The sequence below is a fragment of the Larus michahellis genome, chromosome 4, assembly GCF_964199755.1.
Source record: "Larus michahellis chromosome 4, bLarMic1.1, whole genome shotgun sequence".
In the NCBI taxonomy this organism is placed as follows: Eukaryota; Metazoa; Chordata; class Aves; order Charadriiformes; family Laridae; genus Larus; species Larus michahellis.
Genome location: NC_133899.1, coordinates 50267041 through 50279137, shown reverse-complemented (window position 1 = coordinate 50279137; position 12097 = coordinate 50267041). Strand labels below are relative to the sequence as shown.

General features: G+C 41.2%; 1 protein-coding gene across 1 annotated transcript in view; it reads left to right on the top strand.

Annotated features, from left to right (window-relative positions):
- Positions 1–6360: 6360 nt before the first annotated feature.
- The window catches only part of SPTBN5 (spectrin beta, non-erythrocytic 5), a 97797-nt gene continuing 92060 nt past the window's right edge, over positions 6361–12097 (top strand). Inside the window, exons 1-4 of the mRNA XM_074584643.1 lie at positions 6361–6601; positions 9192–9359; positions 10647–10766; positions 11593–11750. Coding sequence (XP_074440744.1) covers positions 6491–6601; positions 9192–9359; positions 10647–10766; positions 11593–11750 — 557 coding nt within the window. The 5' untranslated portion in view covers positions 6361–6490. The remainder of the gene's footprint in view (positions 6602–9191; positions 9360–10646; positions 10767–11592; positions 11751–12097) is intronic.

Here is a 12097-nt window from a genome sequence, read left to right as displayed (position 1 = left end):
CTGGGGGTGCTGGGAGCCGGTCTGCGTGTAAATCTCGCAACTCTTGTTTCATCAATAAATAGAGCTAAATGCTTTATCACTTCAATACACACATAACCCCCTAAAATACAGCTGTAAAGGATTAGTAGTTTTGCCCTCGTGCAGTGGTCTTTCTTAGTAGCAATGAATAAAAACCAAAAAATCTGAACAATTTGATAAAAATACACTAGTTGGATCCAACATTGCCAATGCAGTGATTTCTAAGGCCCGTTTTCAGTATCATGTTCAAAATAGTAAGGCTATTCTGTCACTTGAAATCCTTTATCTATGTTTGTATGAAATGGAAAGAGAATTAAAGTCCTCTGTCCCATGTGTTCATCACACAAAACCTTTGAAGGTCTTATGTTAACTGTTTGAGGTTCAGAAACAGAAGGAAAATTTCAAGAAAATATAAACAGCTCCAAGGAGAAAATGTCTTTAATTCATGACTAAACAAGCAAACGTATATTTTCTGTTTGAAAAAGATGACTGAACTTCTTCGTGCCAGGAAAAATAAATCCATCTGATTTTGCTTTAAGCTGTCCTCTTTTTCAAATGCAGTGAGGGGCTCCAGTTCCTTTGGATGATGTAATTTGACTGTTCTGCTTGAATTCTGCTCCCTGTTGATGTCATGTCGCCGCCAGCCAACTATTCAAAGAGAAAAGCAACTTCTAGTTTAGACTAGAGCATGGGAAGGCTGAGGTTTATAACAACCCAGCATTCTGGGATGTCGGTTTAGATCCTCCCAGGCAGAGCTAAGCTGTAAGAGGAGCTGGGGCTCCATCCACCAGGGACCCCCCCTGCCCTCGGGTGGGTGGCACCCCGGAGCAGCTGGTGACGGCAGCGCTGGGAAGGCAGGTATGTGGGGGGCAGAGGCGGGGTGTGCCTGGGGCTGAGGAGCTGGAGCCCCTCAGGGAGAGAAGCTGAGAGAAGTATTTGGCTATTTAGGGACAAAGTTCAGCTGAGAGGCCTGTGAAAGCAGGGAATCTGCGCAGACTGACAGCTGGAGGTCTCCACGCCTCTCCTAAGCTGCTTTTGACCAACTCCCCAACTTTTCTTCAGCCTTAGTATCCCAAATGAGCAAAGAGTTTCATGCAATAATGACTACCTGCTGCTCTCCGGTGTTCTCAGTATCCAAAGCATAGCTCCTCTGTGCCACGATGAGGTCTAAGATTTGCTGTAATTCAAGATGCGGTTAGGAAATATTCTGGGATCGCGATTCGTCTCACCTGTGTCCACACTGCTTTGATGAGACTGATCAGCTGTTTGCTGAAGCTGGGGAGGGTGGCAGAGGGGAGGGCTACCTGTGGGACCTGGTCTGCTGGCCCCAGGCAGCAGATTAGTTTCTGTACTTACTGGACATGTTGGGGACTACAAGACCATGGCTGTGAGGGGGGTCTGCCTTCCTACTCTGCAGAGTCAAGGCCCAGATGTTTGTTGTTTTGAGAGTCTTACATGTGGAAGCAACATGGCTGGAGACACGGTGGGGGGTAGAGGGCTGAGCTGTCATGCATGTGTTTGCACTTAACATACTTATTTTCTTTGAGATTTGGAGAACCTTCTCTTTAGCAGAGATCAGATAAGATTTTCACGTACCTTTAGGACCGCGTGTATGCAAAGCATACGTAATGGAGGGTGACGGGCTGTGCCCAACCTTCCACCTGCGCCACAGGAATAAATTCAGCCCTCTGTAAAAGCAGGCATGAGTATGGCCACGTGGCTTTTAGTCTGGAGCTGGCTTTGCTCTGACAGCTCAGAGCATGCATGTAGTGGCTTGGTACAATGAAGGGCTCTTTTAGTTACAGGACTGTCAGCTGGGAATGGCCTTATGTAGGGACACTTTGGCACGCGAAGGCACCTGTACCCTCCTGTGCGAATGTATTCCCCTCTGGCAGACTCCTCCATCCTGGAGGGCGAGGGCAATGACGGGAGCAAACCAGTGCTGCCGCCTGGAGAGCGGGGCCAGGGAGGCCTCCACAGGACCAAGGCTCTGCTGTCCTGGGAAAGCTCATGGTGATCAGCCCTCACGCGGGTCAGGGGTGGGAGTGGGAGCAGGAAACTCCACATCTGCAACACTCTGCTGGTCCTGCGGCTGTCGTTTTTATGCTCTTGATGACAGGGGGATTAAACATTTCTTCCCGTCTTAGAGAGGAGCTGGGAATTCAGATACTTTTTGTGAGAGGAGGAGGATGACTATATTTAAAAAAAAAAAAAAATTAAATAGGTAGAAAGGAAGCGTGACATCCCTCTTTGTTCTACATGGTGTTGCCAGGAGCTAAAGAACAGTGGGGTAAAGGCTGGGGGCAGAAGAGCTTTGGGGCTGCTTGGGCATGAGGTCAGTTTGATCTCCACAGTCTCTGTTTCCCTCTTAAGCAGAACAAGATTGCAGGCAGATAAGAAAGGGTGCTAAAAAAACCCTGACACCTCTTAGCGTGGCTCCTGCTTTGCAGAAGGGAATCCCACATCAGGGTCCTTCCTGTTAAGAAAAAAAATGCTGCTGCCATCGTGGAAAGGCACTTCAGACTGAACACAGGGCCAGGGGAGGCAGCTCTTTGGGCCCTTCTCCTTCCTGAGGTCGCTGGCAAGGCTCCCCTTCCCTGCGGAGGCAGCAAGACAGGGCCCATAATTAGCCTGGAGGGGTGATTTTTTTTCCTGGTCCCTCCAGAAACTGCACACAAACATTTTTGTGCCCTTCCTCTTACCTTGTCAGGGTATAAATAACTGAGGAAATGGCTTTATTTATCAGTATCACATAAATGTTCACTATTTCAACTTTGAGCTGTAGATAGATACTACAAATGGAGATAGGTATTCAGGAGTTAGTGAAATTTCATACCGCATCATTGATTGTCTTGTATTGTCATAAAAAGCAAAGCCAGTGTTTCACATGTTTAATCGTTTAGATAATAATTAACTTGCAATAGGGATAAATGCCCATATCCAGGGCCAATTCGCCTCCTCGTCCTCTGCCTTCTATTTGATAGGAGCAAAGACATTTTCTCAACACACACAACCTAACCAACCTGTACCAGATTTAAGCCAACAGCCTATAATCTTACCTTTAGAAGAGCATAGGAATAAATAAAGCAAGACAAAAAAAGAGACAAGTGGAATTATAACCAGGCAATGAGCTTACAGAAGAGATGTAAACAGTTGCTGAATTTATGTCCCTTTCCTCCTATCATCCTATTCCTATTTAATGATCATTAAGAATTGCATTGTATTAGTTGGCTGGTGAATGCAAGTCCAGGAATTTGGAGGGAATATGTTGAGTGATACCTGTAACATATGTATTCAATTTTTTATTTTCAGCTGTCTTACGTGACACTATGTATGACATTTCTCTAGGGTGTGTATGACAATACAGATTTTGTTGTTCAAGTTTTATCTGTACTGAGTTTTGTGGGGAGTTGTTCATTTCTTATGTATTTCCTCCTATCACTTTTGGATGCAAAATAAACTACACTTACCAGAAGGGAAAAGACTGTTATTCCCTTACCTCATCTCTGAGCTGGACACCTTCACTCACAGCTTCTGATTTCAGATGCCTGCCTGCTTCTAGCAGTGATTCCCAGCACCAACCTTCTGATTCCTGGCAGTGATGCCAGGGCAATGTGTTCTGTGCTAGTGCAACCTTGTAAGTGGCAGAAAGGACTCACTGCTATATAAGTTATCAGAATTATTTTCCCTTTTGTTATTAATGAGAAGTCCATCAATAGTAAACTTCAGAAGCAGCTGGCACTGCCAGCTTGATCCCAGTTCACCCTGCCAGCAGCAGGGATCTGTGCACATGAGCTTCCTCAAAGAAGTGAATGGCAAATTCCCAGCACTTCACAATTTCACCTTCTCATTTGCCGTATCCCAATTTAACCACTTGGGAATCGCTCTGACCTTTGTACCCTCTGCTGTGCTTTCATTTTCAGACTCGGTTGTCGGGTTCGATTTCCCAGGTAAGAATCCCTTTAGAAAAGCAGCCTGTGATCAGTCAGAGCCTCCAGTGAAAATGTGAAAGATGCTCTTTACCAAAGCATCAGCATGGTGGAAGACGACTGTTTTCACTGTGTTACAGCAATTTTGGTGCTGTTCATACATTATTTTTGAGCATAAGAATTGGACAAGGCCTGTGTCAACCTTTCCTCATTGTGTTCTGATGGGTTATTCCCTTTAGATCAGATGAAAGGTTCATAGGTAGATCATAAATACCTGGCCTCTGTTCCTGAATTCAAAGGTTGTTTTGCTTGAAAACAGCGAGCTGAACATAGGAATAGGAGTGGATCGACAACTGAAAGTCATTCTCCTGAATCACCAACTACTGAATGTCAGAAAGGAGTTCCTCCAAACCTGAGTAAGTCCTTTTTTCTTTTTCTTTATTTTTTTTTTCAAATGTTCTTTGGTCTTTTTTCTGCGATGTACCATTATAGCCATATTTGACTCTTAGCACTGCCTTTACATCCTGCAAATGCAGATAATCTATTACAGATCTGGCTTCAGGTAATCACCTACCGATGCAGAGAGGATTTCTAACTTAATTTAATAAAACAGGTGAGCTGTTCCGTGAGGCAGTAGCTCAACAAACAAGCTTCCCTTGCACCTAAATGAAATCAGTTTGGTGATTGTTTAGGGTGGCCGCAATGCTTGGATAACAATCCTTTTTAAAAAAAGAGCCCACAGACATTCTGAGAACCATTTGGCAAATGCAGAAATGGCGTTATGATATGGGTTAGCTATATGGGTTTATTACATCGGAGTGAGTTAATATCACCCCTCTGGCAGGGAAAGGCAGTTCTGTGAGTATCTGCTCTCCAGATGGGGAAAGCAGGCAGTTCTGAACTAGCCCAAAAGATCAGAAAATATTGTGAGGGCTTTTTTTATAGTTCCATTTCAAACTTTGCTAAATTCTTCCTTCTTAAAGCTTCCATCTATGGTTGTGAGCCTTCCCTGTGTTGTTGCTGAACTGTCAGGCTTTAATGCTGGCCGTGTTTTGCAGAATTCAAGCACTGGGGGTTGAGAAACATCTGCCAAAAAAAAAATAGAAAATGCAGCGACAAATCATTGCTTCTGCACTTGACGCACCTTTTCGTCTTGTAAAATGGCAAAATTCTTCATATTTCTTAGAACATGGAAAACTATCAGGCAAGCAACTTCCCATCTGCAGTAGCTGCTGTTGCTCGTTCCCGTTTGCTATCATCTCACACTAAGACAGATAATGTTGGTTTTTTTTTCAGTATTTTATGTTTTATGACTTAAAAGGGCACAGAGACAAGAATAGCTCAGAACTGGGCCTTCGCAAAATGGACACAGAATATTTGGGAAGCAGGTCACCCTGCTCCACACCTCTGCAGTTTGTCAGAGGTTTTAATTTTTTGTTCCTTTCTCTCTTTGCAGTGGGTTGACAGCAGCAGACGCCTCTCTCCTCTTCCACCATTACAACAGGTTTCTTGGGTTTGCAGCTAGGCTTATATCCAGGTAATACTTATAATTATGGCAGTAGTCCAAGGAGGTGACGTTTGGTCACTAAAGATGTCAGTAGCTATGGATCTTACACTGATTATTTTTTTTGAAGTGTTTCTCTTGCCTTCGTAACAGCAAGGTCACTGCTGTTAACAGATTTACACCATAAGCCAAATGATTCCAAAAGAGTTATTCGGTTGAGCTGAAATCCAGTTTATTGTGTCACAGATTCTAAAGAGAAGACTCTTCCTTTCTAATCTTCCTGAATATTCAGCTTGGGTGCTGTGATGAATTACAAGCCTGATTTTTCACTGATACGGATGAGGCAGAGAAGTCTGACACAGCCCGGGGAAGAGGAATAATACTTCCCGACTTCCATCCTAGGATCTTGTCCATGTGATTATGGACATTATCACCATCCTTACAGTGACAGATATGCAAAAATTTAACTCATGAGAGGAAAGAACCAAGTTGGTTCAATTTCCTTTCTAAGCAGTTATTTGATTTCTGTTGGAAATACTGTGGTCTGAAAGCCAGCAGCAGCATCTCAGCCAGTCCTCAGAGAACATAACATGCTTTCAAGCACTGCATTGGAAGTGATTTGCAGATCCCTCTTTCTGGCAGGGTTTAAGATCAGTTCTCTGTCATGTGCTTCCAGCACACTCAAGGAAGTTATTGACAGCTTTCAGATCACGGTGCTCCTGATGAGATCAAGTGACTGGGGAGATACTGAAAGAAAGAAAGTAAAGCTGCATAGATACATGTCATGTTTTCATCCTGAAACTAGAGATGCATTTTAAAAGGGAGAACTCAAGTAAGTTAAAAATAAGATTGAGTGAAATTAAAGGGGAAAGTACAAAAGGAAATTAAAGTATTATACTGGGTGTGGTATTGAATCCTGTACCTGTTGGGGCTGGGTTCCCTATGTGCACTGGGCATGTTACTGGTTTTTTGTGGCTGGCCAGGGCAGATCTCTTCAGCACTGAGCATCTCACTGGAGTTTCTGACTTCCTAGGTGACCATGGGTACTGAATATGAAAAAGATCATATCAAAAAGCTGCAGGAGCAGCGTATGTCCATGCAAAAGAAGACCTTCACCAACTGGATGAACAATGTTTTCTTCAAGAATAATGTAGGTAGTTTCTTCAATTTGGGGATTTTTTTTCTGTTTTTTTTATTTCATTTATTTCACCCACTGTATTCTTTTTTAATATTATTTTTTACATATTTTTCCTGACTCTTGTCATTACACATATATGCAAGCAAGGAAGGCTTTGACTAACCAGAGTGCTCCAGGCTGTATCTTTTACCTTACATCTGCCTCCATTGTCCATGTTTCCAGTCTTCCCCGAAATCAGGCTTCACTTTCATAGACCTTATAACCCTGTCATATTGTGATGTCCACTGCATCTTGGTGATCGTTTCAGAGGAAGATCTTTATTTGCTCTTCTTTTTCCTGTAAATAAAGTATCTTCAAATGTCTGGATTTCCCCAAACAACACTCAATTCTTAATTGCCTGGCCAAAACTTTAGACTTTCCACTTTGCCTGATCAGTCCACCTCAAGTTGCTGCTCAATGGCTCTGAAAAAGTTGCCTTAAGTCTATCAGTTTCAGACATAGTACCTTGCAAGTACAGACCAGCTTGTTTTCAGTAAGTCTCAGACTTCCAAAAAGGTCCAGAGCTAGTGTACGGTTGATTTGTGTAAGGTAACTCCAACACATTCCAAAAGTCTCCATACTGACTGCAGACAAACTCATTTGAGGCACAAATGAAGTAGTTGTGTCACAGTAGGGAATGACATCATACAAAACTACAAAACCAATTCCTTTTTCTAGAGTCTGTAGTTGATATTAATGAAAATGGACTTTGGTGACACCAAGCAGGAAAAGGCCTCTTTGTTCCATTCTAGCTCATCACTACTATATGATGTTTCAGTATTAGATACATTTTTTCAGCGTAATGTTTTTTAAGGGTAATGTTTTAAGTTAGCGATTGGTGCAAAGGCAGCCTCTGAGCACAACAAACTTTTAACTTTATTTTTCTTACCATAAGAGAAGAACTGCAAAACACCTTCTTGTTTTGCCACCTGCAGAAAGTTGGCGTTTTATGGTGCAGGAAATTATTTCTCTTTAGCTACAGATAAATATATATTTTTTTATATATATACTTTCTCATTTTAAAAACAGCTTCGAGTTCAAAGATTAAAATGTCAGTACTAACTTCCTGCACAGTACTTGTTCATGTATCATAAAAGCATGGGGACAAAAGCCTGCAAGAGCTATCCAAACCATATACGGCAAGAAACGGTGCAGAGACTGACAGCTTATCTAGGTCTTCCCAGCAATGTAGTCTCAGCTTTCCAACACACGCTTCAACGTGACTGGATCATGCTACAGGCCACTGCAGTATTCTCAGTTGCACTGGTGACTACTTCAAGTCCAGCACTAAAGATGCTATTGGATTGCTAAGCAAACTGTGATTGGTGGCTTTATGAGAATAATGATGCCACAAAGCTATTAAAAGTATTGCTGGGTGAGGCCTAAAGAAGCTATAAAAAGACTGCCTTTTTACAAATTTAAACAGAACTATCCTTCATCTATGGAAGCATCACAGAATATAACAGCATTAACTTTTTTTTATGGTAATATACCGTAGGCAGAATTTTAAGTTTATTTAATATGGAAAAAGTTGGCAACTAAACAGGGAGTTTTTCATGGGGATAATCAGTCAAAGTTGTAAATTCTTGTTCCACACACAGTACAGACTTAAGGTCTCTCTGAATTGCCTTTACACTTTCAGTATTTTCTTCTTTCTCTGAAGAAAAGGTCTGTTAAACTGATTAATAACTGGTCAGGAATGAAAAAGTGCATGTCTGTTACTTGTGCTTTTTTTTTTTCCCTATATGTAACTACTCTCTGAATTAAAAAAGCTTAACTTCAGATTTTATTTTTTTTTTCTGAAGACAAAAAGATTATTTATCGTGATTTCAAAATCACAGTAAATTATTGTTGGGTGTGTGGTATGGTTTTAATGTCACTTCTTGATGGCTAGTGGCATAAGGCCAAAAGGAAACGCCCGAGGCAAGTTCTTGTTAGGTCAGAGTACACACTGTGTCATGTTGTATCACCTAAGCACTGGGTGACCTCACTACTGGCAGAAATTAAATACGTTTTTGTAAAAGATCTTAATCTTTCGCTTAGTGTGAGACTGGCTAAAAATATGGACACTTTGGGTGGTGGCGCAAGTCTTAGCAGGATGCAACAGACTTTGTTGAGACTATGGTGTAAAAACTGAGTCATTGAATGGGACTATCACCTCAATTTTTAAATGAAATGCATTGCTCAGAATAAAAAGTTGAAAAGATTCATTTGAATTGAACTAAAAAATGTCATCACTTCTGAAATGTTTGATTTTGAAAATGCTGAATTCTTTTATATTTTTCGAAATTTCCTGCTTTTTTCTTTAGTGTGTTTTTGTTTTGCTGTCTTGTGTTTTGTTTTGTGGGTTTTTTTCACTTCAGCCTACTTTCATAAATAATGTCAGTCCTCCTGCAAATGCATTTTTTGTGAATTAATATTCAACGCTTTCCACATATATGCACTGACATACAGAATTCTCCGTGAAAGAGCAATACTGTGTTGTTCGTTTTGTATTAGAAGTAGAGGGTTCTGTGGGCCAAATGTTCAGCCGGAGTCCGTATTGTCCAACTGGTCTTCACAGGTAAAGACTGAGATAGAAGATATTTACACAGACTTAAAGGATGGCATCTCTCTCATGCAACTCCTTGAGCTGCTCTCTGGAGAAGCTTTGCCCAGACCAAACCGGGGAAAGATGAGAGTGCATTTTCTAGAGAACAACAGCAAAGCCATCTCATTTCTGAAATCCAAGGTAAGTTAATATTGATACTAGAAATCACAATATCTTATGTATGTTACTAACTAATTATAGTATTTTGTTCATTATGATTTCCCCCTCTAATATACAATAAGATATTTTTTGAAGACAGGCCAGGTTTACTAAAGGAAAAAAGTCATCGGATTTGAATTTCTTTGTTATTTGAGTAACATAACTTATAAACAGCTAATGTTCCCCCAAAACAAGTCACACCTACATGAAAACGTACTGTACTTCTACATCTTTCTAGATATTATGTTTTCCCAGATGCTGGGGGAGAACAAACATCATTAGGCAAAGGTGAAGCTACCTGATATAAAAACAGATTTTTAGAGCTCCGATTCTAACAGTTTCAGCAAGTCATTGCAGTGGTTTTATTTATTCCAGTTGTGCATCTTCATTTCAGCTACAAGTTAGTATGTCATTTATTTTCTTTTCTGAGCAAACATTTTATTGTAGACCTCTCTGGAAAATCATTGCACAAAACTGTGCTATGAATTCGAAAGGAGCAGAGGGGTTTCATAGTGGTAGACGTGGGAAAGTATATAATGTCTGGATTTTTTCCCAATTACAAAACAAATGGAGTTCAGCATGTGGCACCAGCTGACACATGTCTGCTAAGGGTACACACCGCGTAGGGCCCAGTGGTAAATGCATCCAGGCTCTGCCAGCTGGACCAGCCAACCATCGCTTCTCATATGAGTCCACCCTCCAGAGAGGTGATCATGCAGATAGCAGGAGCCAATACAGCAAGTTCAGACTTCTTGAAGAGATATCGCCTTCTTGGCATAAACTACAATCCTGCTTGCTGCTTAACTAATAACGGAGAAAGCAGCCATGGTTTGTTTAGTAGGGTGTTTGGTGTTAGTAGGTACTGTTTGGTGAGCCCAAGAGCTATATGCTGACTAGCTGGCTGGAGACCAGACAGAGGAGATGGTCTTTGAGTTTGCCCTGCCATCACTCCTTTGGAGGAAAGGAGCACTGAATACTGTTTCTTTCCTCTCCTTAACCACCAGTTTTCAAAACCCTTATAGGAACTTTAAATCTTTGAGACCATTGTCCCTTTGCCAGGCTTTTGCTGAAAATTATCCTTGGTGCACTTGAGAGCTAGGGTGTGAACATAGGAGCTCGCAGGTATATAGACAAATGAAAAGATCACATAAAACTTGTTTCCTTAAGAACACAGCCTGAACACCCTCTTCAATAACAGCTTGTTACAGATATCTCCTTCAGAGAACTGGACATGAGAACTTTTATGCTGAAAAGATATTGGTTTATTAGCAGGTACAAGTAAAAGTGATTGGTCCTGAGAATATCGTAGATGGTGACAGAACCTTAATCCTGGGGCTTATCTGGATCATTATACTTCGATTTCAGATTTCATCTATCAAACTTGATAAGGTAAAACAGCATTTTTGTCTTTTTGCCTGATTAGATTATTTCAGAGACTTAGTAGAGTTTCAGGCAGGCAAGGACCATTTTGATGATGTTTCCTGACCATTTTGATCATGCAGGTCTTACAATATTACACAGCTACTCAGCCAGCAATTTCTACATTTCTAAAGCCAGCAATTGAATCAATTTTATAGTTTCTCAAAGAGACAGAAAACAGTAACTTGGAGATAGATAGAATATTCATGTTCCTCACTCTTTTCCACAAACTTTTTACTGGCTTTTGATTCCAGAAAGAATTTCTCTGATGACAGTTCTCTCTAGATTTGAACTGTACGCTGCTCCTTTGCTCTTTCTCTGAAGTATTCTAATTTAAATTATTTAACATGTACTCTAAGTACATGAAAGATAAGATCCTATGAGGGTATTATGAAATCAAAGTTAATAATTTCTAACATTAGACCTGGATACATTATATTTTGTTTCTGAGCTCTAGTTCACAGCTAAGGAAACAAATAAACTGAGCTTTGCTTTTCACTTGACTTCTACAAACCTTGAGGAAGAGAAACATTTAAAAACTTTTTAAAACCTGCATTTCACGTTATAATTTCTGAGTTCATTCAATTCACTTTTACTTCATTAGAAAACTTTTACGTTCATGTTAAAATCATTCTACCTTCATGGCAGATACAGTCTGCAAGTTATGAGTTTGAGGGGATTTGTGACTAGGACAGAAGTAATACAAAGTGATCACTGGGAACATAAGCATAAATCCACTGATGCTACTTCCATATATGGTTCACCCTGATTTTTCTTTTCCCTGCTCTCTTCACAGGAAGAATTTGGAGGCAGAGCTGATGGTCTACTTGCCAATGAAGCCCTACTACTTTGGTGTCAGCATAAAACTGCCAGCTATTCCAATGTGAATGTGAAGGACTTCTCCAAAAGCTGGAGTGATGGACTGGCCTTCAATGCACTCATACATGCTCACAGGTAAGACCAGGTATTAGGACGAAATTCTTTATTGTGAGGGTGGTGAGACACTGCAACAGGCTGCCCAGAGAAGCTGTGGAGGCCCCATCCTTGGAAGTGTTCAAGGCCAGGTCGGGTGGGACTTTGAGCAGCCTGGTCTAGCGCGAGGTGTCCCTGCCCATGGCAGGGGGGTTGGAACTAGATGATCTTTAAGGTCCCTTCTAACCCAAACCATTCTATGATTCAATGGACCAGTTCAGGAGGAGTTGCTCCTTGCTGTTTCTAGCTCCAGCACAAGTTGTTCCAGGGTCTGAATTACAAGTATTTGTCAAGAAATTTTCAGGTTCTCTCTTTGCCTCTCCTCACTG